Below are 26286 nucleotides of genomic sequence, written 5' to 3' on the forward strand. Positions count from 1 at the left end.
CTGTATAAGCTTTATACATAGTAAAACAGATTTATTTGGAGACAAAGGGTCGGCCAGAAACTGAGGCACCCACACAGTATTCAGAGGAAACATTAAGAACAGTCCCACTTTGTCACACGGGCGAGGCAGGGTTATGATCCTGTCCAAAGTGTCCTGAACTGGCTGATACACTGATGCTAGCCATGCCTGGAGTGGGCAACGCCTGAGTCCGGCGGGCTGTGCTACGTAGGTACACGCCACCATGTGCCCCAGAAGCTCCAGGCAATTCCTTGCTGTCGTGGTGGGGAACTGCCTGAGGCCCCATATGATGTCGCCCAGTGACCGAAACCTGGCTCCTGCGATGTACGCCCTGGCTTGAGTCGAGTCTAGCACTGCTCCTATAAACTCTATCCTCTGCACCGGGGACAGTGCCGATTTGGTCTCGTTTAGAAGGAGACCCAGTTCATCAAACGTCCTTCTTATGAAGCTGACCTGTGTCTCCATTTGAGCCCTGGATCAGCCTTTGATCAGCCAGGAATCGAGGTGCAGGAACCTCTGTACCTGCCGCTTGTGCAGGAAAGCCACCACGACTCCCAGGCACTTGGTGGACACCCGAGGTGCCGCTGACAGGCTGAACGGGAGGACTGTGAACTGGCAGTGGCTGTTGTTCACCATGAACCTGAGGTACTTCCTGTGGGACGGCGATATCGCTATGTGGACATAAGCGTCCTTCTAGTCGAGGGCGGCGTACCAGTCTCCTGGATCCAATGAGGGGATGATGGAGCACAGAGGTGCGGCTCCTGGAGATGGAGGGGCCTAACCCTGAGAGAGAGTGGACCCCCGAGAAGGGCTGTCTCACTGAAAGGGGCACCCCCACAGACCGCACGGGGCCAAGAGTGGGCACAACCTGTGAGTCCGTGACAGTTACATCCGGTTATTGGTTTTTATCTGTGTCTCTCTGTGATGCTTTCCCCCAAGAGTCGCTGTCTCTCTGGCACAAGCCAGGTGGGAACTGGTGTCCTAGGCACACAGGGTCGGGGCTATGGCCCAGCTTTGGATCAGGCTCTGTGAAGCCCCTTCAGGCCAGGGGCCAGACCTCTGGGGTCTCACTCTGCCACCAGGGTGAGTCCCACGGCTTCACCACCTCCTTAGGCTGGACGTCTGGGCCTGCAGCCCCCTGCTCTCCTGTGAGCTCCGGTCAGCGAAGGCAGACCCTGGGGGAGACCTGGCCACGCTTCAGGGGTCAGTGCCCCTGGCCCAGCATTTGCAGGGACACACACGGTGCTGTCAGAACAGGGGGTTTATTCGCCAGCTGGCCCCAGCACAGGGAGCCTGAAGGGGGCTCAGAGGATGGAGCGTTACAGCCCTGCCCATGGTCAGCCCAGCGCTCAGCCCGGCTGCAGGGAACCCCTGGGCTCAGGCTCCGTCTGTCTCGCCTCCTTCGGCAGACTCCAGGTGGGAGCCCGACTCCTCCTAGCAGCCAACTCTGCTCCCCCCCAACCCCCTCCTAACCCTTTGCTCTCCAGCTGGGGGTCACTGCTTTGCCCCCTGCAGAGACCCAGGGAGTCCATCTCCCTCTGGGGCGCTGGGTGCTCGTGTGTCAATATCCTGGTGACTGGATCTGCCATTCTCAGCTGCTCCACTGATCTGGGGCCTTCGGCCCAGGCAGCTGGGTGATGCCCACACTGTGGCACCCAGCCTGCCCCGAGAGCAGACAGTCCTTCCCCACCCCACTGGGGAACAGTGCAGCATATGGGGGAAACTGAGGCACACACAGGACTCATAGCAACATCACAGACAATTCCCATGTCATCACACCGGGTAACTGCTGGCAAACACTGGAGCTCAGAGGCAACCCCCCTGAGACAGGTCTGTCACGGAGTCCCCGGGCGATGTTCTGGAACTGCTCCCCACAAAGCCAGTCAGGACTTTGGGGAGCCTCCTCTCCCTTGGAGCAGATTGTCTTCAGGGTAAGAAGCTCACACGGCTTCACCTCCTTGGTCTGACCTTGGAGCATTCAGCATATGCCCCTCCGTGCGCTTCCCACAGCGAGTCTGCCCAGGCAGGGTCCTGGGGAACCCAGAAAGTCCTGCCCGCACCCCCACTTCGCAGTCAGCCGTGACTCTCAGCCAGCCAGTAAAACAGAGGTTTATTAGATGACAGGAACATGGTCTAAAACAGAGCTTGTAGGTACAGAGAACAGGACCCCTCAGCTGGGTCCATTCTGGGGGGCAGTGAGCCAGACACCCCCGTCTGCACTCACTTCCCATCCCCAGCCAGCTCCAAACTGAAAACCCCTCCAGCCCCTCATAGAATCATAGAAGGATCAGGGTTGGGAGGGACCTCAGGAGGTCATCTAGTCCAAGCCCCTGCTCAAAGCAGGACCAATTCCCAACTAAATCATCCCAGCCAGGGCTTTGTCAAGCCTGACTTTAAAAACCTCTAAGGAAGGAGATTCCACCACTTCCCTAGGTAACCCATTCCAGTGCTTCACCACTCTCCTAGTGAAAAAGTTTTTCCTAATATCCAACCTAAACCTTCCCCACTGCAACTTGAGACCAAGTTCTGTCATCTGCTACCACTGAGAACAGTCTAGATCCACCCTCTTTGGAACCCCCTTTCAGGTAGTTGAAAGCAGCTATCAAATCCCCCCTCATTCTTCTCTTCTGCAGACTAAACAATCTCAGTTCCCTCAGCCTCTCCTCATAAGTCATGTGCTCCAGCCCCCTAATCATTTTTGTTGCCCTCCGCTGGACTCTTTCCAATTTTTCCACATTCTTCTTGTAGTGTGGGGCCCAAAACTGGTCACAGTACTCCAGATGAGGCCTCACCAATGTTGAATAGAGGGGAATGATCACGTCCCTCGATCTGCTGACAATGCCCCTACTTATACAGCCCAAAATGCCGTTAGCCTTCTTGGCAACAAGGGCACACTGTCGACTCATATCCAGCTTCTCGTCCACTGTAACCCCTAGGTCCTTTTCTGCAGAACTGCTGCTTAGCCATTCGGTCCCTAGTCTGTAGCAGTGCATGGGATTCTTCCATCCTAAGTGCAGGACTCTGCACTTGTCCTTGTTGAACCTCATCAGGTTTCTTTTGGCCCAATCCTCTAATTTGTCTAGGTCCCTCTGTATCCTATCCATACCCTCCAGCGTATCTACCACTCCTCCCAATTTAGTGTCATCTGCAAACTTGCTGAGAGTGCAATCCACGCCATCCTCCAGATTATTAATGAAGATATTGAACAAAACTGGCCTCAGGACCGACCCTTGGGGCACTCTGCTTGAAACCGGCTGCCAACTAGACATGGAGCCGTTGATCACTACCCGTTGAGCCTGACAATCTAGCCAGCTTTCTATCCACCTTATAGTCCATTCATCCAGCCCATACTTCTTTAACTTGCTGGCAAGAATACTGTGGGAGACCACATCAAGAGCTTTGCTAAAGTCAAGGAATAACACATCCACTGCTTTCCCCTCATCCACAGACCCAGTTATCTCCTCATAGAAGGCAATTAGGTTAGTCAGGCATGACTTGCCCTTGGTGAATCCATGCTGACTGTTCCTGATCACTTTCCTCTCCTCTAAGTGCTTCAGAATTGATTCCTTGAGGACTTGCTCCATGATTTTTCCAGGGACTGATGTGAAGCTGACTGGCCTGTAGTTCCCTGGATCCTCCTTCTTCCCTTTTTTAAAGATAGGCACTACATTAGCCTTTTTCCAGTCATCTGGGACCTCCTCCGTTCGCCATGAGTTTTTGAAGATAATGGCCAATGGCTCTGCCAACTCCTTTAGCACCCTCGGCTGCAGCACATCCAGCCCCATGGACTTCTGCTCATCCAGTTTTTCTAAATAGTCCTGAACCACTTCTTTCTCCACAGAGGGCTGGTCACCTTCTCCCCTTACTGTGCTGCCCCGTGCAGCAGTCTGGGAGCTGATCTTGTTTGTGAAGACAGAGGCAAAAAAAGCATTGAGTACATTAGCTTTTTCCACATCCTCTGTCACTAGGTTGCCTCCCTCATTCAGTAAGAAGCCCACACTTTCCTTGACTTTCTTCTTGTTGCTAACATACCTGAAAAAACCCTTCTTGTTACTCTTAACATCTCTTGCTAGCTGCAACTCCAAGTGTGATTTGGCCTTCCTGATTTCACTCCTGCATGCCTGAGCAATGTTTTTATACTCCTCCTGGTCATTTGTTCAATCTTCCACTTCTTGTAAGCTTCTTTTTTGTGTTTAAGATCAGCAAGGATTTCACTGTTAAGCCAAGCTGGTCGACTGCCATATTTACTATTCTTTCTACACATCGGGATGTTTTTTTCCTGCAACCTCAATAAGGATTCTTTAAAATACAGCCAGCTCTCCTGGACTCCTTTCCCCCTCATGTTATTTTCCCAGGGGATCCTGCCTATCAGTTCCCTGAGGGAGTCAAAGTCTGCTTTTCTGAAGTCCAGGGTCCGTATTCTGCTGTTCTCCTTTCTTCCTTGTGTCAGGATCCTGAACTCGACCATCTCATGGTTACTGCCTCCCAGATTCCCATCCACTTTTGCTTCCCCTACTAACTCTTCTCTGTTTGTGAGCAGCAAGTCAAGAAGAGCTCTGCCCCTAGTTGGTTCCTCCAGCACTTGGATCAGGAAATTGTCCCCTACATTTTCCAAAAACTTCTGGGATTGTCTGTGCACCGCTGTATTGCTCTCCCAGCAGATATCAGGGTGATTAAAGTCTCCCATGAGAACCAGGACCTGCGATCTAGTAACTTCTGCCAGTTGTCAGAAGAAAGCCTCATCCACCTCATCCCCCTGGTCTGGTGGTCTATAGCAGACTACCACTTCGACATCACCCTTGTTGCTCACACTTCTAAACGTAGTCAAGAGACTCTCAGGTTTTTCTACAGTTTCATACTGGAGCTCTGAGCAGTCATACTGCTCTCTTACATACAATGCAACTCCCCCACCTTTTTTGCCGTGCCTGTCCTTCCTGAACAGTTTATATCCATCCATGACCGTACTCCAGTCATGTGAGTTATTCCACCAAGTCTCTGTTATTCCAATCACATCATAGTTCCTTGACTGTGCCAGGACTTCCAGTTCTCCCTGCTTGTTTCCCAGGCTTCTTGCATTTGTGTATAGGCACTTAAGATAACTCGCTGATTGTCCCGCTTTCTCAGTCTGAGACTGGAGTCCTCCCATCTAGCACTCTCCTTCTCGTGCTTCCTCCCGGTATCCCATTTCCCCACTTACCTCAGGGCTTTGGTCTCCTTCCCCCGGTGAACCTAGTTTAAAGCCCTCATCACTAGGTTAGCCAGCCTACTTGTGAAAATGCTCTTTCCTCTCTTTGTTAGGTGGAGCCCGTCTCTGCCTAGCACTGCTCCTTCTTGGAACCCCATCCCATGGTCGAAGAATCCAAAGCCTTCTCTCCGACACCACCTGTGTAGCCATTCGTTGACTTCCACAATTCGACAATCTCTACCCAGGCCTTTTCCCTGCACAGGGAGGATGGACGAGAACACCACTTGCGCCTCAAACTCCTTTATCCTTCTTCCCAGAGCCATGTAGTCTGCAGTGATCTGCTCAAGGTCATTCTTGGCAGTATCATTGGTGCCCATGTGGAGAAGCAGGAAGGGGTAGCGATCCGAGGGCTTGATGAGTCGGCAGTCTCTCCGTCACATCGTGAATCCTAGCTCCTGGCAAGCAGCAGACCTCTTGGTTTTCTTGGTCGGGGCGGCAGATAGATGACTCAGTCCCCCTTAGGAGGGAGTCCCCAACCACTACCACCCTCCTCCTTCTCTTGGGAGCCATGGTTGTGGAACCCCCATTCCTAGGACAGTGCATCTCATGCCCTCCTTTCTGGCCTTTGTCTCTTTCCCGGGCCAGGAGGTCACTTGATCTCTTTGTTCACCTTTAGCATCTCCTTGCAGTGGGGAAGGGCCCTGGCCATTTCTTGCCAGGATACAGAGTGTCGGCCATTTATGCACACTGGAGACTTAAGAAATGCATAGGGGAAACTGAGGCACCCACAGAGTATTCAGAAGAAACATTAAGAACAGTCCCACTTCATCACAAGGTCTGGGACTCTCTGCTGGAGACGGGGCTCTGGGGTGGCTGGGGAGTGAATCTCTGGGTCCCGGGCGGGGGGCTGTGACTCCCTGGGGGTGGGGGGGTTGGAATGCTGGGTAATAACTGCCCCCCATCCTGTGTGCAGCCCCCGAGCTGCTCCCCAGCCCTGCTGCCCCATTGCCGAGCCCCCGGGGCTGGGGGTGTCAGGCTGGTCACTGCAGCCCGGGCTTGGGACAGGAGCATCTCTCCAGCTGCTGCTCCCCAGGGAAAGGGATTTGGGGGGTCCCCTCCCCAGGGCTCCTGAAGCTCCCTCCCCGCTCTCCCCACCCCTGGGCAAGGAGCCCATCCAGCCTGGGAACAAACCCGCAGCCTCCCCCAGGAATCACCCCCAACTCAGAGCCACCCCGAGAGCTCCTGCCCCCTTCCCCCAATCAGATCCGTCCCCTACCCCATGCCCAGCCTGGCTCAGCTATGCGTTCTCACTGTTAAAATGGGTGTTAGATGGATCCCAGTGGGGTCAGACTGTGTGAGATGCTCGTAAGGGCTGTCTGCGTCAGTCTCACCTAGAACAGAGTGTCCCAGGCTATCTGGCGACAGGGAAGGGTTTGCTCTGAATCAGTGACCCCAAGCAGGAGAGACTATCACCAGGTGTGAAACACCAGAGTGCCCAGGCTGGGTTCTCTACATCTGGCCCAGCGACAGAGGCCCTAGGGTCAGTCTGCACTGCTGCGTGTGTCAGTGTGATTGACGTTGCTCGGGGTGTCGCAGGGGTGTGCACAGGAATAAAAATTTGACTGTTTTTGGAGGGGCTGTTTCTGTCCCCCCACTCCCCCTGTGCCTGGAGGAGTTGGTTCCCACTCTCCCGCCCCCTCCGGCGGCCAGAGGAGCTGGATTCCCCCCCCCCACGGCTCCAGGGCTTGAGGACCTGTCGTCTCCCCCCTGGGGCTGGGGCAGTTTTGTGCCTGAACTCATTGGGAGGGGGTGCCCCTGCTTGACCTCCCCTTTGTGCATGCCCCTGTGTGAATAAACCACCTCCCTGCATGATGTAAGTTGCACGGACACAAGCACTCGTGTGCTTGGTGCTGTCAGCGGAGAATGTCTCCCTCCACTCCCCTGCCACGCAGAGATGGTTTATCAGGCCAAGGGGAGCTCTCCCACCCATCAGCCTAAAGCACCTTCACCAGACATGCTGCAGCAGTGCTGGGCGTGTGGACAAGCCCTACGCCCCTTGAGGGCCACTTGGGGGACCTCAGAGGACAAAAGACTTTGTTGATGCCCCCCCACACCTCCATGAAGAGGAGAGGTGCAGGAGCGCTCGTCCCACCAGCCTGAACATGGGGAGGAAGGGCATGAAAACCCCCATCCAGGAGAAATCCCTCGCTGGATGCTGCTTGGATGGGAAGGGGCAGGAATGACCAGGCATAAGCACCAGATCCCCTGGCTGTGCCCGGGTCAGCCCCACAGCACACACAGCGCTGTGACCTTTGGGCCCCTAGGGCTGTAGCTCCCTGGTGTGTGTGTGTGTGTGATCTGCTTTAACTTTGTAAAGAACTCTCAGTGCTTTGTCTTCATTAACAAATCTGTACTGAGGTTATTATAGGATTGGTTACAAGCGTTATCTGTGGGGTGAGATCGAAGGTGCAACGGCCCTGGGGTAAGCAACTGACCCTTTGGGACAGGGAGTGACCCGAATATCGCTGTGATTTGTGGAGGAAGGGTCGATCAATCGATGGATCACAAGGGCAGGCTGGCCGGGGTGGCCAGACAGATTGGAGAGCCCCAGGGAACTGTCTGTGGCTCCGCGGTTACGTTGTTACAGGGCCTGCGGAGTTCACACCCAATACATTGGTGAAATCTCAGTACAGAGCTCAGCCAATTTGGGGTTGGTGCCCCGGGTACTAACTGTGCCCTGAGACTGGTACCCACACTCGTGAGCCACTCGACAGTGTGACAGGGTCACCCCAGGGCCCTGCTGGGATTGAGGGGCAGGGACGGGTCCCCAGGCGGGGGCAGTGTGGGCTGGAGCCGGGCAGAGCGTGGGGAGCAGACGGGGACAGGAAGAGACCGGCCCCAGGTTCTGCATTCTCCAGGCTGGGCGAGGTGCTGGGAGAGACAGACAGAAACTCCTGCTGGCTGGGGGATCCAACACCCAGGATCTAACTCAGGAGCCCTGCAGGGAGAAGGGAGAGAAATCAGCCCCTGGCAGTGGGCCTAGAGGGACGGACGGGGAATTTTCTCTGCCAGGCCCTAGGGCGCCCCCAGTGACTCTGCCCAGCAGCTGCAGGGTTGGGCGATGCTCGGCAGGACCCAGGACCCTCTGCCCCCGGGAGCAGCCTGAACTGCTGGGGGATCGGCCTGAATGGGGACTGAGGGAGCTGCAGACTCCACCTCCGCGGTGCCAACTCCCCATTGCCCAGCTGCCCCAGGGCTGAGCCAGGCGGGTGTCATGGGCCGAGGGGCAGAAGCAGCCACCCCACGGGTGCCCCAGGCAGCCTGTGCTCAGTGTGGGGGTGGGTTTAATGAAGGGAGGAGAATTGAAATTACCTACAGGTTGGGGAACGGGGCGCCCTGAAAAACAAAGAGAAACATGGTCAGAGCCCTGGGCAGGGGGAGCCAGTTCTTGGGGGTCAGAGCTCCAGCCCCTGCCCCACGGCATGGAATGCCCCTCACTAGGAACCCAGCCCCCCTCTGGCCCCCAGACCTGGGGTTACCGCCCTCCCCCGTTATTACTGTAAATCCCCGACCCAGAATCCCTGCCCCGGGGGAAGGGATGGGAAACGCTCTGAGCCCCGGGGCAGGGGCAGCTCCCTGCACTGCGAGGGGTTGGGGTCTCTGTCCCACCACGGGGCCTCGGCCGGGGGAAGGGAGAGTGGGAGCTCCCAGCCTGGCCCCCGGGGCCCCGCACTGAGATCTCCCCATGGCCCCTGCTCTGTCCCTGCCCTAGGAGGGGTGTGGGTCTGACCCAGCCCCGGCCCCAGGAGACTAGAGGCCCCTGACTCTGAGCAGCCCCTGCTGGGGGGGAGAGGGGGGAGCCTGCAGCCAGGCCTAGATTCCCCTGAGCCCCCCCCAGCCCCACATCCCCCCAGAGACACCCTGGTGCCCCGCCTGGAGCCATTCACCTTTCTTATTCTTCAGGTAGATGAGGAGTCCGGGCGCCAGGAAGATCAGCCCCAGCACAAAGCCCCCGACCCCCGTCAGCATCTTGCTCCTGGCAGAGTCAGACTGCGCCTCTGAAACAGGGACATGGAACAGGCCGGGTCAGAGTCAGGGGCCTCCAGGCCAGGCTCCTGTCTGCCCAGTGACCGGCACCGGCCGAGTCCGAGCCAGGGGCCTCCGGGCCAGGCTCCCGTCTGCCCAGTGACCGGCGCCGGCCGGGTCAGAGCCAGGGGCCTCCGGGCCAGGCTCCCGTCTGCCCAGTGACCGGCGCTGGCTGGGGCAGAGCCAGGGGCCTCCGGGCCAGGCTCCCATCTGCCCAGCGACCGGCGCTGGCCGGGGCCGAGCCAGGGGCCTCCGGGCCAGGCTCCCGTCTGCCCAGCGACCGGCGCTGGCCGGGGCCGAGCCAGGGGCCTCCAGGCCAGGCTCCCGTCTGCCCAGCGACAGGCGCTGGCTGGGGCAGAGCCAGGGGCCTCCGGGCCAGGCTCCCGTCTGCCCAGTGACTGGCGCCGACCGGGTCAGAGCCAGGGGCCTCCGGGCCAGGCTTCTGTTTGCGCCACTGACCGGCGCTGGCTGGGTCAGAGCCAGGGGCCTCTGGGCCAGGCTCCCGTCTGCCCAGTGACCGGCGCCGGCCGGGTCAGAGCCAGGGGCCTCTGGGCCGGGCTCCCGTCCGCGCCAGTGACCAGCGCTGGCTGGGGCAGAGCCGGGGGCCAGGGCCCTCAGGTGCAGCTGTGGGACAATCTGCCCCACGTCAGGGCTCCTCCTGGTCTGTGATCGTTGAGATCGGCTCAGGCCCAGCAGCGCGAGGTCTGATAGCCCTGCCCATTGTCAGCATGAGCCGGTCTAGCCAGGGCCGTCCCTAGTGGGGTGTGAGGCCCGGGGCGGAAGTGGCGGATTCATCTCTTCTGGGACCAATCGCGCCTGCCAATTGCACCGGCCCCCCAAGGCCTGGAGTGGTTGCCCCGATTTGCCCAACCCAAGGGACGGCTCTGAGTCTAGCCCTGGATAGTCTGTGGGACACGGAAATAGCCAGTCTCTGTGTGAACCTTGCTCTGCTCTTGGGCTCAGTGGCAGAACCTTGCTCTGCTCACAGGCTCAAAGAGGTATGTTGATGAGGCTTTCTGGGACACTGTAGATTTGTCCCACCTCCGGTCAGACAGCCCCTGCGCTGTTGAGGAGGATGAAAGGCTCAGGGGAGAGCAGTCAGTGGGAGCAGAGGGAAACCTTCCCATAGTTGGGACCCTCCTTCCAGATGGTGCTGGGTTTGCCTCTCGCACCGAGGTTACCTCTCCTGGGGAGGGAACTCCAGTTACTAGGAAAAGGCAGGTGTTAGTAATGGGAGATTTGATCATTAGAAACATAGATAGCTGGGTTTGTGATTACTGGGAGAACGGATGGTGACTTGCCTGCCTGGTGCAAAGGTTGCGGATCTCTCTTGAGGCATCTAGATAGACTTACGTGCTGTGCTGGGGAGGAGCCGGTGGTTGTGGTACATGTAGGTACCAATGACATAGGGAAGGCTAGGAGAGAAGTCCTGGAGGAAAGAGGGAAGAGACTGAAATCCAGGACCTCTATGGTGGCATTCTCAGAAATGCTCCCAGTTCCACGCGCAGGGCCAGATAGGCAGGCAGAGCTTCAGAGTCTCAATGTGTGGATGAGACGATGGTGTAGAGAGGAGGGGTTTAGATTCATTAGGAACTGGGGAAACTTTTGGGATGGGGGGAGCCTATACAGGAGAGATGGTGCCACCTAAACCAAAGTGGAACCAGACTGCTGGCACTTAACATTAAAATGGTTGCAGAGCAGTTTTTAAACTAAGAGATGGGGGAAAGCCAACTGCTGTAGAGGAGCACGTGGATCGGACAGAGACTTCTCTTAGAGGAGAGTCTTTTGATAGAGATTCTCTACGTTATAGTCAGGAGCAGAGGATGGAAGAGGATAATGTACAGGCCAGATCAGACGAGAAACATTCACATAAAGAATCAGACACATCAGAAAAGGGCAGACAAATAAACAGTGACAACTTTTTAAAGTGCTTGTTCACAAATGCTAGAAGTCTAAATAATAAGATGGGTGAACTAGAGTGCCTCGTGATAGAGGAGGATATTGATATAATAGGCATCACAGAAACCTGGTGGAGTGAGTACAAGCAATGGGACACAATCATTCCGGGGTAGAAAATATATCGGAAGGACAGAACAGGTCGTGCAGGGGGGAGGAGTGGCACTATATGTGAAAGAAAATGTAGACTCAAATGAAGTAAAAATCTTAAATGAATCCACATGTTCAATAGAATCGCTGTGGATAGTAATTCCATGCTCTAATAAGAATATAACATTAGGGATCTATTATCGACCACCCGACCAGGACAGTGATCGTGACAGGGCCGCCCAGAGGATTCAGGGGGCCTGGGGTCTTCGGGGGCGGTGGGCCCCCGCTTCGGCGGTAATTCGGCGGCGTGGGGTCCTTCCACTCCAGGACCTGTCGGCAAAGTGCCCCAAAGACTCGCGATGAGGGCCCCCCTACCGCCGAATTACTGCCGAAGACCCGGCACTTTGGCAGCGGGTCCCGCTTCGGCGGTAATTCGGCAGCGGGGGGTCCTTCTGCCCCCAGACCCGCCACCAAAGTGCCCCAAAGACTCACGGCAGGGGCCCCCCACCGCCGAATTACTGCCGAAGACCCGGCACTTTGGCAGCGGGTCCCGCTTAAGCAGTAATTCGGCGGTGGGGGGTCCTTCCGCCCCGGGGCAGAAGGACCCCCCGCCGCCGAAGACCCGGAGTGGAAGATGCTCCAGGAGCCCGGGCCCCGCGAGAGTTTTCCGGGTCCCCCAGAGCGAGTGAAGGACCCCGCTTCAGGGGCCCTGAAAAACTCTTGTGGGGGCCCCACTTGACCCCCCTTCTGGGTGGCCCTGGATAGTGATGATGAAATGCTAAGGGAGATTAGAGAGGCTATCAAAATAAAGAACTCAGTAATAGTAGGGGATTTCAATTATCCCCATATTGACTGGGTACATGGCACCTCGGGAGGAAATGCAGAGACAAAATTTCTTGATACTTTAAATGACTGCTTCTTGGAGCAGCTGGTACGGGAACCCACAAAGGGAGAGGCAACTCTCGATTTAGTCCTGAGTGGAGCACAGGAGCTGGTCCAAGAGGTAACTATAACAGGACCGCTTGGAAATAGTGACCATAATAAAATAACATTTAACATCCCCGTGGTGGGAAGAACATCTCAACAGCCCAACACTGTGGCATTTAATTTCAGAAAGGGGAACTATGCAAAAATGAGGAGGTTAGTTTAACAGAAATTAAAAGTACAGTGACTAAAGTGAAATCCCCGCAAGCTGTATGGACACTTTTAAAAGACACCATAATAGAGGCCCAACTTAAATGTATACCTCAAATTAAAAAACACAGTAAAAGAACTAAAAAAGTGCCACCGTGGTTTAACAACCGTGTAAAAGAAGCAGTGAGAGATAAAAAGGCATCTTTTAAAAAATGGAAGTCAAATCCTAGTGAAGTAAATAGAAAGGAGCATAATCACTGCTGAATTAAGTGTAAAAATGTAATAAGAAAAGCCAAAGAGGAGTTTGAAGAACAGCTAGCCAAAAACTCAAAAGGTAATAACAAAATGTTTTTTAAGTACATCAGGAGCAGGAAGCCTGCTAAACAACCAGTGGGGCCCCTGGATGATCGAGATACAAAAGGAGCCCTTAAGGACGATAAAGTCATTGCGGAGAAACTGAATGGATTATTTGCTTCAGTCTTCATGGCTGAGGATGTTAGGGAGATTCCCAAACCTGAGCCGTCCTTTGTAGGTGACAAATCTGAGGAATTGTCACAGATTGAAGTGTCACTAGAGGAGGTTTTGGAATTAATTGATAAACTTAACATTAACAAGTCACCGGGACCAGATGGCATTCACCCAAGAGTTCTGAAAGAACTCAAATGTGAAGTTGTGGAACTATTAACTAGGGTTTGTAACCTGTCCTTTAAATCGGCTTCTGTACCGAATGACTGGAAGATAGCTAATGTAACGCCCAGGACCGGCTCAAACTTTTTTGCCGCCCCAAGCAAAAAAAAAAAAAGCGCTGCCTCGTCGTATCACTCCCCCCGTAAGCGCCGTGCTGCCCAAGCTCCCATCCCCCCGAGCGCCGTGCCGTCAAAGCCCCCCACTCCTCCAAGTGCTGTGCCATGCTGCGCCACGCTGACCAAGCCCTCGCCCCCACAAGCGCCGCGCCACGGTTTCTGTAAAGGGAAATCATGTCTTACTAATCTATTAGAGCTCTTTGAAGGGGTCAACAAACATGTGGACAAGGGGGATCCAGTGGACATAGTGTACTTAGATTTCCAGAAAGCCTTTGACAAGGTCCCTCACTGAAGGCCCAGTAAATTAAGATGTCATGGGATAAGAGGGAAGGTCCTTTCATGGATTGAGAACTAGTTAAAAGACAGGGAACAAGGGTAGGAATAAATGGTAAATTCTCAGAATGGAGCGGGGTAACTAGTGGTGTTCCCCAAGGGTCTGTCCTAGGACCAATCCTATTCAACTTAGTCATAAATGATCTGGAGAAAGGAGTAAACAGTGAGGTGGCAAAGTTTGCAGATGATACTAAACTGCTCAAGATAGTTAAGACCAAAGCAGACTGTGAAGAGCTTCAAAAAGATCTCATAAAACTAAGTGATTGGGCAACAAAATGGCAAATGAAATTTAATGTGGATAAATGTAAAGTAATGCATATTGGAAAAAATAACCCCAACTATACATACAATATGATGGGGACTAATTTAGCTTCAATTAATCAGGGAAAATATCTTGGAGTCATCATGGATAGTTCTCTGAAGATGTCCACGCAGTGTGCAGAGGCAGTCAAAAAAGCAAACCGGATGTTAGGAATCATTCAAAAAGGGAAAGAGAGTAAGATGGAGAATAACTTATTGCCCTTATATAAATCCATGGTATGCCCCCATCTTGAATACTGCATACAGATGTGGTCTCCTCATCTCAAAAAAGATATTCTGGCATTAGAAAAGGTTCAGAGAAGGGCAACTAAAATGATTAGGGGTTGGAACGGGTCCCATATGAGGAGAGATTAAAGAGGCTAGGACATTTCAGCTTGGAAAAGAGGAGACTAAGGGGGGATATGATAGAGGTTTATAAAATCATGAGTGGTGTGGAGAAAGTAGATAAGGAAAAGTTATTTACTTGTTCCCATAATATAAGAACTAGGGGCCACCAAATGAAATTAATGGGCAGCATTTTTAAAACAATTAAAAGGAAGTTCTTCTTCACACAGTGCACAGTCAACTTGTGGAACTCCTTGCCTGAGGAGGTTGTGAAGGCTAGGACTTTAACAGTGTTTAAAAGAGAACTGGATAAATTCATGGAGGTTAAGTCCATTAATGGCTATTAGCCAGGATGGGTAAGGAATGGTGTCCCTAGCCTCTGTTTGTCAGAGGGTGGAGATGGATGGCAGGAGAGAGATCACTTGATCATTACCTATTAGGTTTACTCCCTCTGGGGCACCTGGCATTGGCCACTGTCGGTAGACAGGATACTGGGCTGAATGGACCTTTGGTCTGACCCAGTACGGCTGTTCTGATGTTCTTAATTACAAAGTGTGTGGGAAACGTCCTTCCTTTTACCAGGTGTGAATTTGTCCCTTTCCATTCCACTGAGTGTCCCCTTGTCCTTGTGCGGTGAGACAGGGAGAACAGACGCTCTCAATCTCCCTTCTCCAGACAACTCATAATTATGGAGACTTTTCTCCTCTCCCCGTCACTGCCCCACTCAGGATGTGTCTCCACAGCGTTTTGGAGCCCGTGGACATGAGCTCCCAGACCAGGTCGATAGATTTGGGTTATCAGGACTTGTGTGAGTGCTCTGACCCAGGCCCATCCCCCAAGGGCTGCCCCTGCGGGCTCAGGGGCTGCCCCACACCCAAAGGCTCTTACCCCAGTGCACAGTGAGGGGGTCCCGCAGGCTGATGTGCTCCACCTGGCAAGTGTAAACGTCCCTTCGCCGGGGGCTCATCTCCAGCATCACCAGGATCTGGAAGGTCCAGTCTCCGTTCTGGAGCAGCTCCGTGGACACCACCCCGGCCGTCTGCTCCTGCCCGTTCTTCAGCCACTTGATCTCGATCCCCCCGGGGTAAAACCCCATCACAGAGCAAACCAGCAAGTGGGGGTGGGGCTGGGACCCCAATTTTGTGGGGAAAACTGTCACCTCGGGCTGAACTGGGGGGAAGAGAGGGGACTGGGAAATGGGCAGGAGATAGAAGGGTGCTGAGGAAGAAGAGGTGCTCCCCTGCCCCAGGGACAGGCCCCAGCCCCCCATCTACCCCCCCGGCTAGTTCTCTCCTGCCCCACATTGCGCTGGGCAGGCTCTGGCAGAAAGGGCCCGAGGGAAGTTGCGTCCGGTCACCCCCATGGGGATGGAGCCAGGGACTGTCTGACGCTAGAGGCCCAGGGAGACAGGGTCTCAGCCCAGGGCCCAGGAGCTGCCCCCACTCCCAACCAGGGGACCCCGAGGGGGGAGAAGCGGGGTTGAGGGGTGGAAAGTTCTGCCCCATCGTCAGGCCCCACCCAGCCCAGGAAGTGGGGTAGGAACTGTAGCAGCTGCCTGCCCCGGGGGGTCTGAGTGGGGGGCGCTGGGGGCTGAACCCCCTCAGAGGGGTGGGGGGCCGGGAGTGGGGGAAGGGTCAGTCACTCCCCCCCAGGGACTGACCTGGGCCTGGGGCTCTGTGCCCTGCAGACAGGGGATGCCGCAGCCAGACCCGGGGACATGATCTTGGCCATTCCCAGACCCTGGTTCCCTCCCGTACCTGCCGCTGGTTGACCCCACTCCCTGCACTGCCCCCTAACCGTAACCCTGCCCCCTGCTGTATGTGTTCCACCCCCTGCCCATGACCCTGTGTCCTGGCCCCACCCCTCTCCCTGCTGCCCCCCCAGTGCAGGAGCATTCACCTCCTGCCCCCGCACTCACCTCTCCGGTCGATGGTGAAAGGCTTACGTGCCTCGTAGTTGTACCGGCAGAACCAGTCCACCGCAGTCCGCATGTCTGACAGTAAGCCAGGCGAGCTGTTCCAGAGCTTGACGTCGGGCCGGCCCAGCTCCGTGTCCGCCACGTACACCCCCAGGTCACTATCGAAGTGCATGATCTGCTGCTGGTTGTAGATGTGCCGCTCCAGGAACCGGACCCGCTTGGTGCCATTGGTGAACTGACACTCACAGTTCCCCTGGAACACGAAATGCCCTGGGGGGGGCTCAGCTCAGGTGCCCCCAGCTGCCCCTCCCCCTTCTGCCTCCGGGGCTCGCAGCCCTTCGGGGGGGACAGCCGGAGCCCCTAGCCCCCCCTGCCCTGAACCCCTCCCAGTCCCAGGGGAGCCCGGCGGGCAGGCAGGGCTGGGGGTGTGTGGAGTGACAGTAACACTGACCTGGGGGGGGTCGTAGGGCAGAGATTGAGCTGGGCACAAGGGCAAAGACACTGAGCAGGGGAGACACCGGCACAGGCAAGACGGGGCTCCCCAGGGTGCTGGGGTCTGACCCCACTGTATACACCCAGCACCTGCCCAGGACAGGGCTCCCCAGGGCACTGGGGTCTGACCCCCCCCCGGATACACCCAACACCTGCCCAGGACAGGGCTCCCCGGGGTGCTGGGTTCTGACCCCCCCGGATACACCCAGCATCTGCCCAGGACAGGGCTCCCCGGGGTGCTGAGGTCTGACCCCCCCCGGATACACCCAGCACCTGCCCAGGACAGGGCTCCCCGGGGTGCTGGGGTCTGAGCCCCCCCGAATACAACAAGAGCATGCCCAGGACGGGGCTCCCCGGGGCGCTGGGATCTCTACTCACCTGGGGGCTCCATGCAGTGAGCCAGGTGGGTTTTCAGCACCGTCAGTGTCACTAGCAGAGCCCCAGCCCAGCAGCTCCCAGCCCCCAGGATCCGACCTGCCCCCATCGCTGCTCAGGGAGGGAGAGATCTGGAAACTCATTGGGACCACCCAGCCTGAGACCTTCTCTGTCCAGCTCCGAGCACCAGCCCCGGGACACTGCCCACAGCCCTAGGGATTGGGCACCCCCAGCCCAGGGGCCAGTCAGCACTGGGTCTGGGCAGCATCATCAGTCGCCAGACAGAGCCAGGCCCAGCAGGGCTTGGTTCCCTACTTCTCCCTTGTAGGGGGCAGAGCAAGGGCCTGGGGTCGGGTTGCAGGACTCACCTGGTGCCTGCCATGGCCCCAGGGCAGCTGGAGAGCAGGGCCAGCCCAGGGACCAGCCTCCACCAGAGCAGGACCCCCAGCAATGGGCCTGGGACCCTCTGTCGCCATCCCCTTCCCCTTCTCCTGGTGCCTCGACCCGCTGCTGCTGGCTAGGGCAGGACGGGTGTGTGTGTGGGGGGGGTGTCTCTGTTTTCTTTGGGGTAAATTTAGCCCCAGTGGAAGGTTTGGGGCTGGCCCCACAGGCAGAAGTTCTGAGCGTCCCCCTTTCCCACCTCCATGGGCCTGAGCCCTGCCCCCCCAGGACCTCACTGGAGTGGGGGGTTCAGACTCCATGGGTCAGGCACAGCTCGGCCTCCCAGCTGCTCCCACCATCAATCTCCCTAAGGGGCTTCTCTGGCCCCCAAGTCTCTGAGCCCCTCCCCCTCTCTGCTGCATTCACCTCCCTCCCCTGTGGGGCAGGGCTGGGACATTGTCCCCATGGCTCAGCTGTGGGAGAGGCCCAGAACAGTCAGTGACTGACCCAGGGTCACACAGTCTGTGGCAGGGCCGGGAATAACCCCAGGGCTCCTGGGTCCCAGGCCAGCCCCTAACTGCTGGGCTGGCCCCTCTCCGGCCCCTCCAGTGCCCAGCCCCTCCTGCAGGGGGCAGTGTGAACACCCAGCGCGTTAGCCGGGGGGGGGCGGTGAGTTGGTGCCACGCGGTGAGGCAGGTTTGGGGAGGGGGCAGGAACAAATACGCCCCACACAGGGCACAGAACAGACTCCAGAGGGAGGGAGTTTTGTCACTAAGAGCAGATGGGAACTGGCAGCTTCTAGAGGGGCAGAGCCTGTGTCCCACCCCACAGAAAATCACTTGTATGTAGATAAGAACATAAGAACAGCCAGACTGGGTCAGACCAACGGTTCATCCAGCCCAGTATCCTGTCTTCTGACAGTGGCCAATGCCAGGTGCCCCAGAGGGAATGAACAGGACAGAGAATCATCGAGTGATCTCTCTCCTGCCGTCCATCTCCACCCTCTGACAAACAGAGGCTAGGGACACCATTCCTTACCCATCCTGGCTAATAGCCATTGATGGACCTGTCCTCCATGAACTTACCTAGTTCTTTTTTGAACCCTGTTATAGTCTTGGCTTCATAACATCCCAGGCAAAGAGTTCCACAGGGTGACTGTGCATTGTGGAAATAAATAGTTCCTTTTGTTTGTTTTAAACCTGCTGCCTGGTAATTTCATGTGGTGACCCCTAGTTTTTGTGGTATGAGAAGGAGTAAATAACACTTCCTTATCTACTTTCTCCACACCAGTCATGATTTTATAGACCTCTATCATATCCCCACTTAGTCATCTCTTTTCCAAGGTGAAAAGTCCCAGTCTTATTAATCCCTCCTCATACATCAGAGGGGTAGCCGTGTTTGTTGCTTTTCACAGATCCAGACTAAGAGTCCTGTGGCACCTTATAGACTAACAGACTTATTGGAGCATGAGCTTTCGTGGGTGAATACCCACTTCGTCAGATGCATGTGGGCAAGTGAGTATTAACCCACGAAAGCTTATGCTCCAAAACGTCTGTTAGTCTATAAGGTGCCACAGGACTCTTTGTCGCTCTCCTCATACAGAAGCTGTTTCATACCCTTAGTAATTTTTGTTGCCCTTTTCTGTACCTTCCCCAATTCCAATATATGATTTTGAGACAGGGAAACCAGATCTGAGCACAGTATTCAAGATGTGGGTATGACAAAGTGGGACTGTTCTTAATGTTTCCTCTGAATACTGTGTGGGTGCGCTAGTTTCCCCTATGCATTTCTTAAGTCTCCAGTGTGCATAAAGGGCCAACAATCTGTCTCCTAGCAACAAATGGCTGGGGCCCTTCCCCCCTGCAAGGAAATAGCTAAAGGTGAACAAAGAGATCAGGTGACCTCCTGGCCTGGGAAAGAGACAAAGCCCAGAAAGGAGGGACTGGAGGGGGTTTCAGTTTGGTGCTGGCTGGGGATGAGGGGTGAGTGCAGACGTGGGTGTCTGGTTCGCTGCCCCCAGGATGGACCCGACTGAGGGGTCCTGTTCTCTGTACCTACAAGCTCTGCTTTAGCCCGTGTTCCTGTCATCTAATAAACCTCTGTTTTACTGGCTGGCTGAGAGTCACGTCTGACTGCAAAGTGGGGGTGCAGGACCCTCTGGCTTCCCCAGGACTCCGCCCAGGCGGACTCGCTGTGGGAAGTGCACGGAGGGACAGAGGATGCTGAATGCTCCAAGGTCAGACCCAGGAAGGTGAAGCTGTGTGAGCTTCTTGCCCTGAAGACAGTCTGCTCCGAGGGAGAGGAGGCTCCCCAAAGTCCCGACTGGTTTTGTGGGGAACAGTTCCAGAGCATTGCTCGGGGACTCTGTGACAGATGGCGTAACATGGATTTATAGAGAGGCAATATGATATTATCTATCCCTTGCTTAATGATTCCTAACATTTTGTTTGCTTTTGTGATGGCCACTGCACCTTGAGTGGATCTTTTCAGAGAACAATCCACAATGACTGCAAGATCTCCTTCCTGAGTGATAACAGCTAATTGAGATCCCATCATATTCTATGTATTGTTGGCATTATGTTTTCCAACGTGCATTACTTTGCATTTATCAACATTGAATTTCATCTGCTATTTTGTTGCCCAGTTACCTAGTTTTGTGAGACCCCTTTGTAGCTCTTCGCCGTCTGCCTGGGACTTAACTATCTTGAGCAGTTTTGTATCATCTGATCCATGAGAGAACCTTCCCTCTTATCCCATGACAGCGTACTTTGCTTAAGAGCCTTTGGTGAGGGACCTTGTCAAGGGCTTTCTGAAAGTCTAAGTACACTATATCCACTGGATCCCCTTGTCCACATGCTTGTTGACCCCCTCAAAGAATTCTAGTAGATGGGTGAGGCATGATTTCCATTTACTAAAACCATGTTCACTCTTCCCCCAACAAATTGTGTTCATCTCTGTGTCTGATAATTCTGTTCTTTACTATAGTTTCAATTGGTTTGCCTTGTACTGAAGTCAGGCTTACCGGCCTGTAATTGCCAGGATCATCTCTGGAGCCCTTTTTAAAAGTTGGCGTCACATTAGCTATCCTCCAGTCATCTGGTACAGAAGCTGATTTAAATGATAAGTTACAAACCACAGTTAGTAGTTCTGCAATTTCGCATCTGAGTTTCTTCAGAATTCTTGGGTGATACCATCTGGTCCCAGTGACTTATTACTGTTTAGTTTATCAATTTGTTCCAAAACCTCCTCCAATGACACCACAATCTAGCACAGTTCCTCAGATTTGTGACCTAAAAAGAATAGCTCAGGTCTGGGAATCTCCCTCACATCCTCAGCTGTGAAGACTGATGCAAAACATTCTTTGCAATGGCCTTATCATCCTTGAGTGCTCCTTTAGCATCTCGATCGTCCAGTGACCCTCCACTGGTTGTTTAGCAGGCTTCCAGCTTCTGATGTACTTAAACATTTTTTTGCTGTTACTCTGAGTCTTTGGCTAGCTGTTCTTCAAATTCTTTTTTGGCCTTCCTAATTATATTTTTACACTGCATTTGCCAGAGTTTATGCTCCTTTCTATTTTCCTCACTACCATTAACTTCTACTTTCTAAAGGATGCCTTTTTGCCTCTCACAGCTTCTTTTACTTTGTTGTTTAGCCACGGTGGCACTTTTTTGGTTCTCTTACTATGTTTTTTAATTTGGGGTATACATTTAAGTTGAGCCTCTATTATGGTCTCTTTCAAAAGTTTCCATGCAGCTTGCAGGGATTTCGCTTTTGGTGCTGTACCTTTTAATTTCTGTGTAACTAACTTCCTCATTTTTGTGTAGTTTCCCTGTCTGAAATTAAATGCTACAGTGCTGGGCTGCTGTGGTGTTTTCCCCACCACAGGAATGTTAAATGTAATTATATTATGGTCACTATTACCAGCTGGTCCAGCTATATTCACCTCTCGGACCAGATCCTGTGCTCCACTTAGGACTGAATCTAGAATTGCCTCTGCCCTTGTGGGTTCCAGGACTAGCTGCTCCAAGAAGCAGTCATTTAAGGTGTCAAGAAACTTTATCATTGCATCCTGTCACATGGACCCAGTTAGTATGGGGATAGTTGAAATCCCCCATTATTACTGAGTTTTTTATTTTTATGGCCTCTCAAATCTCCGTGAGCATTTCACAGTCACTATCACCATCCTGGTCAGGTGGGTGGTAATATATCCCTACTGCTATAATTTTATGATTCGAGCATGGAATTACTATCCATAGAGATTCTATGATACAGTTTGATTCATTTAAGATTTTTACTTCATTTGACTCTATGCCTTCTTTCACATATAGTGCCACTCCCCCACCAGCACGACCTGTTCTGTCCTTCTGATATATTTTGTACCCTGCTGTTACTGTGTCCCATAGATTATCCTTATTCCACCAAGTTTCTGTGATGCCTATTATATCAATATCCTCATTTAATACAAGGCACTCTAGTTCACCCATCTTAGTATTTAGACTTCTAGCATTGGTATATAAGCACTTTAAAAAATTATCATTTTTTTAGCTGTCTGCCATTACGTGATGTAATTGAATGGGACTCTCTTTCATTTGACTGTTTCTCATCAGATCCTACCTGTATTTTGTCATTTCCATCCTCTCCTCCTCACTAGGACATAGAGAATCTCCATTAATAGATCCTCCCCTAAGGGATGTCTCTGTCCGAACCACATGCTACTCCGCACCTGTCAGCTTTCCCCCAGCCCCTAGTTTAAAAACTACTTTACGACCTTTTTAATGTTAAGTGCCAGCAACCTGGTTCCATTTTGGTTTAGGTGGGGCCCATCCTTCCTGTCTAGGATCCCCCTTTCTCAAAAAGCAGCAGAGTCCTGTGGCACCTTATAGACTAACAGACATATTGGAGCATGAGCTTTCGTGGGTGAATACCCACTTCGTCAGATGCATGTGGTAGAAATTTCCACAGGCAGCTATAAATATGCAGTCAAGAAGCTCCAGTACATCTGTTAGTCTATAAGGCGCCACAGGACTCTTTGTTGCTTTTTACAGATCCAGACTAACACGGGGGGGATACAGCCTGAGCCAGTAGCTCTGAGAGGTGTGAACTGCTCCCTCCAGCCCCCGCCCCAGTGCTGCAGAGCCTGTGATGTGCATCAAGTGCGCCTGGCCTCAGCTCTGCCCCCCGGCTCTGCAGGGCATGTGGGGACCTGGTCCCAGCATGTTCCTGCTTAGCTCCCCACCCTGTACGTGGGCACAGGGGCCTGCCAGCTCCTGCCTCACACTGGGGCAAGGAGAGGGGCTCAGAAATCCCAGCAGGGCAAGTCCCTCCAAACCCAGCTCACGTGAGGGGCAGGAATGGGGGGGTCCAACCTATTGATAGGCAGCTCCCGGGTCCTGCCATGCCCATGGGAGGGGAATGTGGGGCTAACAGCTGTCCTGCACTATTCTCCCGTCCCCATGTCCCCCATCCCAGCAGCCCCCCCCCACTTACACCCTCCGAGCACCTGAGCCCACCGACCCCCCTTATCCAGCCAGGCTCATGTATCCCGCTCCCTATAATCACCCCACTTCTCACTGTACCCCAACCCCCACCCCAGTCTGTCTCTTCCACCCCAATATTCACCCCTCCTAGCAAGCATTTGCACGTTCAGTTATTGTCTTTTCAAATGGTTCAGCCCCATCTGCACCCTCTGCTGGGCCCAGGTTCCATCTCCCCCAGTACAAACCCCTTTGGCAAAGGCAGATGGAGTAAGAGGTTCCTAGATTCAGTTCAGATTCTGCCAAGGGCTGGATTTGAACTCGCGGTGCCTGGGGCCGCTCAGGGTCAAAGGCCAGGCAGGCCCCGAGGACCAGATTTACCATTCAGCCCCCTCAGCTGCTCTCTGCACATGGGGTTCCTATATGTGGGGGAGGGATAGCTCAGTGGTTTGAGCATTGCCCTGCTAAACCCAGGGTTGTGAGTTCAGTCCTTGAGGAGGCCACTTAGGGATCTGGGGCAAAAATTGGTCCTGCTAGTGAAGGCAGGGGGCTGGACTCAATGACCTTTCAAGGTCCCTTCCAGTTCTAGGAGAATGGTATATCTCCAATTATTACCTTTTTTTATTACCTTTTTATGGCTGGGTTTTCCCAGCCATGACATCTGTTTTGGCCCTGTGAGCTGTGGCCGGGCAGATTTTTGCAATATGCAGAAATGTCCATGATTTTTCCTTGCTTGTCCTTTTCCCAGCATGGATTCCGGTAGAACTGCCATGCCCGGCCTGCCCAAATAGTGCCTGGCGTGTTTACTGGTTTGCCAGCCTCCTTCTGTACTGCTGCTGGTGGCGGCACTGCCTTCAGAGCTGGGCGGCCAGAGAGCTCTGGGTCACACTCGCCCCACAGAGCGCTGCACTCGGAGGGGCTATCACACCCCGGACCCTCAGAGCTCTGCATTTAGGAGAGGGGGGTGTCACCCTGACCCACAGAGCTGTGCTGGAATAAGCGTTAAATTCAGGCCAAGCAGGGCCGGCTCTAGGCACCAGCACCACATGCTTGGGGCGGCACTTTTCAAGGGGCAGCATTCAAGCGCTTGGGGCGGTACTCCATCAGTTTTTTTTTTTTCTTTTAGCTTTGGTGGCAAAAAACCTAGAGCCGGCCCTGAGGCTAAGGCATGGACAGGGTTTGGGGGATCATTCGTGGCAGACTGGGACATGGGGCTGTTACTCTCCAGGGGGCACTAGCTCCGATCAGGGGTGAAAGTAGCTTAAAGGACTCAACAGTACACCAGAGTCCTTAGGAGGGGGCGTGGCCTCTAACAGAAGAGGTGGGGCCTTTAAATCCCCAGGGCGCTTTAAATCAGGATTTAAAAGGCCCAGGGCTGGGGCTGTGGTAGCAGCAGCTGGGAGCCCTGGGGGTGATTTAAAGGGCTACCGCAGCAGAGCTCCGGGCACTTTAAATCACCATCAGAGGGGGCTCCCGGCTGCCACTGCTACCCTGCGCTCTGGCAGAGCTTTAAAGGGACCGGGCTCTGCTGCTACCCTAGGGCTCTGCGGTCGATTAAAAGGCTCTGGGGCGGTAGCTGCAGCTGGAGTATCATGTGTACTGTATATAAGAAAAAGGTCAATACAGCTACCAAAACTATATTGGTGAGATTTTTTTCAGATGAAGATAAAAAACAATCCCTTTTACAAGCCCTTGTGCATTAGCCTCTTTAAAAACTGAGAAAGTGTTTGTTTAGGAGTTTGGCCACACCATGATGATCTTTAATCTTCACCCCATCATCAATGTTTGGCGGTCCCACTTCTTTCCTTGTTTTGTTCTTATTGATATCGCTATAGAACCTGTGACTATTGGTTTTAATTCCCTTTAATTTCCTTTGCAAGCTCCAACGCTGTTTGGCTTTGGGCAATTCTCACTTTATCCCTACACTTTCTGACCTCCAAGCAGTAGCTTTCCTTGCTGATCCATCTCATCTTCCATTCTTTGTAGGCTTTCTGCTTTCTCCCAATCACCTGTTTGAGAAGCTTGCTCATCCAGCTTGGTCTGAAACCTTTCCATATGAATTTTTTCCCCCTTGCTTGGGATATAAGCTTTAGATCAGGGGTAAGCAACGTATGGCACGCTCACCAAAGGCGGCACGCTAGCTGATTTTCAATGGCACTCACATTGTCTGGGTCCCAGTCACGGGTCTGGGGGGCTCTGCATTTTAATTTAATTTTAAATGAAGCTTCTTAAACATTTAAAACACCTTTTTACTTTACATACAACAAAAGTTTAGTTATATGTTGTAGACTTGTAGAAAGAGACCTTCTAAAAACATTAAAATGTATTACTGGCACACGAAACCTTAAATTAGAGTGAATAAATGAAGACTCGGCACACCACTTCTGAAAGGTTGCCGACCCCTGCTTTAGATAGTTTCTGTAACTTTGAAAAAGTAATTCTAAGCCTCCTCCACATTCAGATCCTTGAATTCTTTAGTCCAGTCCACTTTCCTAACTAATTCTCTTAATTAATTAAAGTTAACCCTTTTGAAATCAAGGACCCTAGTTAGTGGATGTGGAACCATAACTTTAAATAAGGTAAAAATCTCAAGTGTAAGGATGTGATCACATAGTAGCTTGTTACCACAGTCTTTAATTTTGTTCAATCCAAACTGGCTGCGTAGATTTGAAAGCTCTTTGAGTTATATCAAAACAGGATGTGACAGTGCAAGCCAATTTACAGCATGTGACTGGTCAATATTAAAATGCTTTTTACATTAGCTCGGTTGGCATATTTTCACTGTGTAATCCTCCGTCCCTTCTCTGCTACACTTCAGAGGGAGAATCTGTTCTCCATAGATCCCTTGAAGGCACTGTATTTTCATTTCCATGATTCTTTTCAGGTGCACGGTGATGCATGACTAACTCTAAATGTGTGCGTGCTTCAACTTGATAGTCTTCCTCACATGTATAGTTAAACAATGTGCCTTCTTACTGAATTTTAATTGAATAGTTGGGAACAGATTGTTTATTGCATTTCTTGCATGAAGACATTTATTAAAGTCTTATTTGCACATGGCAAATAAAACAGCTAGGCAATACACTAAGGAGGTTTTAGCAAAGAAACAGATAAGAACACGGAAATCAAAGACGGACTTGCATGAGCAAACATATGGTTAGGAGTTGAAATGGTGGTTTTTAAAGGATGATGATCTTGGTATTTGAAAATAGCTGCAACTGAAGGGTTGCTATGCAACTCTTTCATTAAAGAAAAAACATCTGTTCTCACCTATTATGAATGACAATGTAGTCATTAGGCCAGGGAACAAGAGCGAGAATGACCCTATACCCTGGTAGGTACAGCACTTACCCAGGATATAACAGATCCAAGTTCAAGTTCCTGCTCCAATGACTA

General features: G+C 53.1%; 1 protein-coding gene across 1 annotated transcript; it reads right to left on the bottom strand.

Moving 5' to 3' along the window:
• Window positions 1-7626: 7626 nt before the first annotated feature.
• LOC123374529 (H-2 class II histocompatibility antigen, E-S beta chain-like) lies at window positions 7627-17144 on the bottom strand. The gene is made up of 6 exons (XM_045024600.1): window positions 17039-17144; window positions 16169-16453; window positions 15139-15420; window positions 9151-9261; window positions 8576-8599; window positions 7627-8201 (listed from the first exon to the last, which is right to left on the bottom strand). Exons 1-6 carry the CDS (start codon window positions 17142-17144, stop codon window positions 8188-8190), a joined length of 822 nt encoding a protein of 273 aa, XP_044880535.1. The 3' UTR covers window positions 7627-8187.
• Window positions 17145-26286: the final 9142 nt, after the last annotated feature.

Source organism: Mauremys mutica, chromosome 7 (genome assembly GCF_020497125.1).
Source record: "Mauremys mutica isolate MM-2020 ecotype Southern chromosome 7, ASM2049712v1, whole genome shotgun sequence".
Lineage (NCBI taxonomy): Eukaryota > Metazoa > Chordata > Testudines > Geoemydidae > Mauremys > Mauremys mutica.

Bases quoted from the DNA above. Each gene is read 5' to 3' on its own strand.
- LOC123374529 (XM_045024600.1), bottom strand. From the start codon at position 17,144: ATGGGGGCAGGTCGGATCCTGGGGGCTGGGAGCTGCTGGGCTGGGGCT. The intron at 9,262-15,138 runs GTAAGAGCCTTT...TCCCTGTTTCAG, and splicing joins CCCCCTCACTGTGCACTGGG to AGGCGCAGTCTGACTCTGCC. The intron at 8,600-9,150 runs GTGAATGGCTCC...TTTGTTTTTCAG, and splicing joins CTACCTGAAGAATAAGAAAG to GGCGCCCCGTTCCCCAACCT.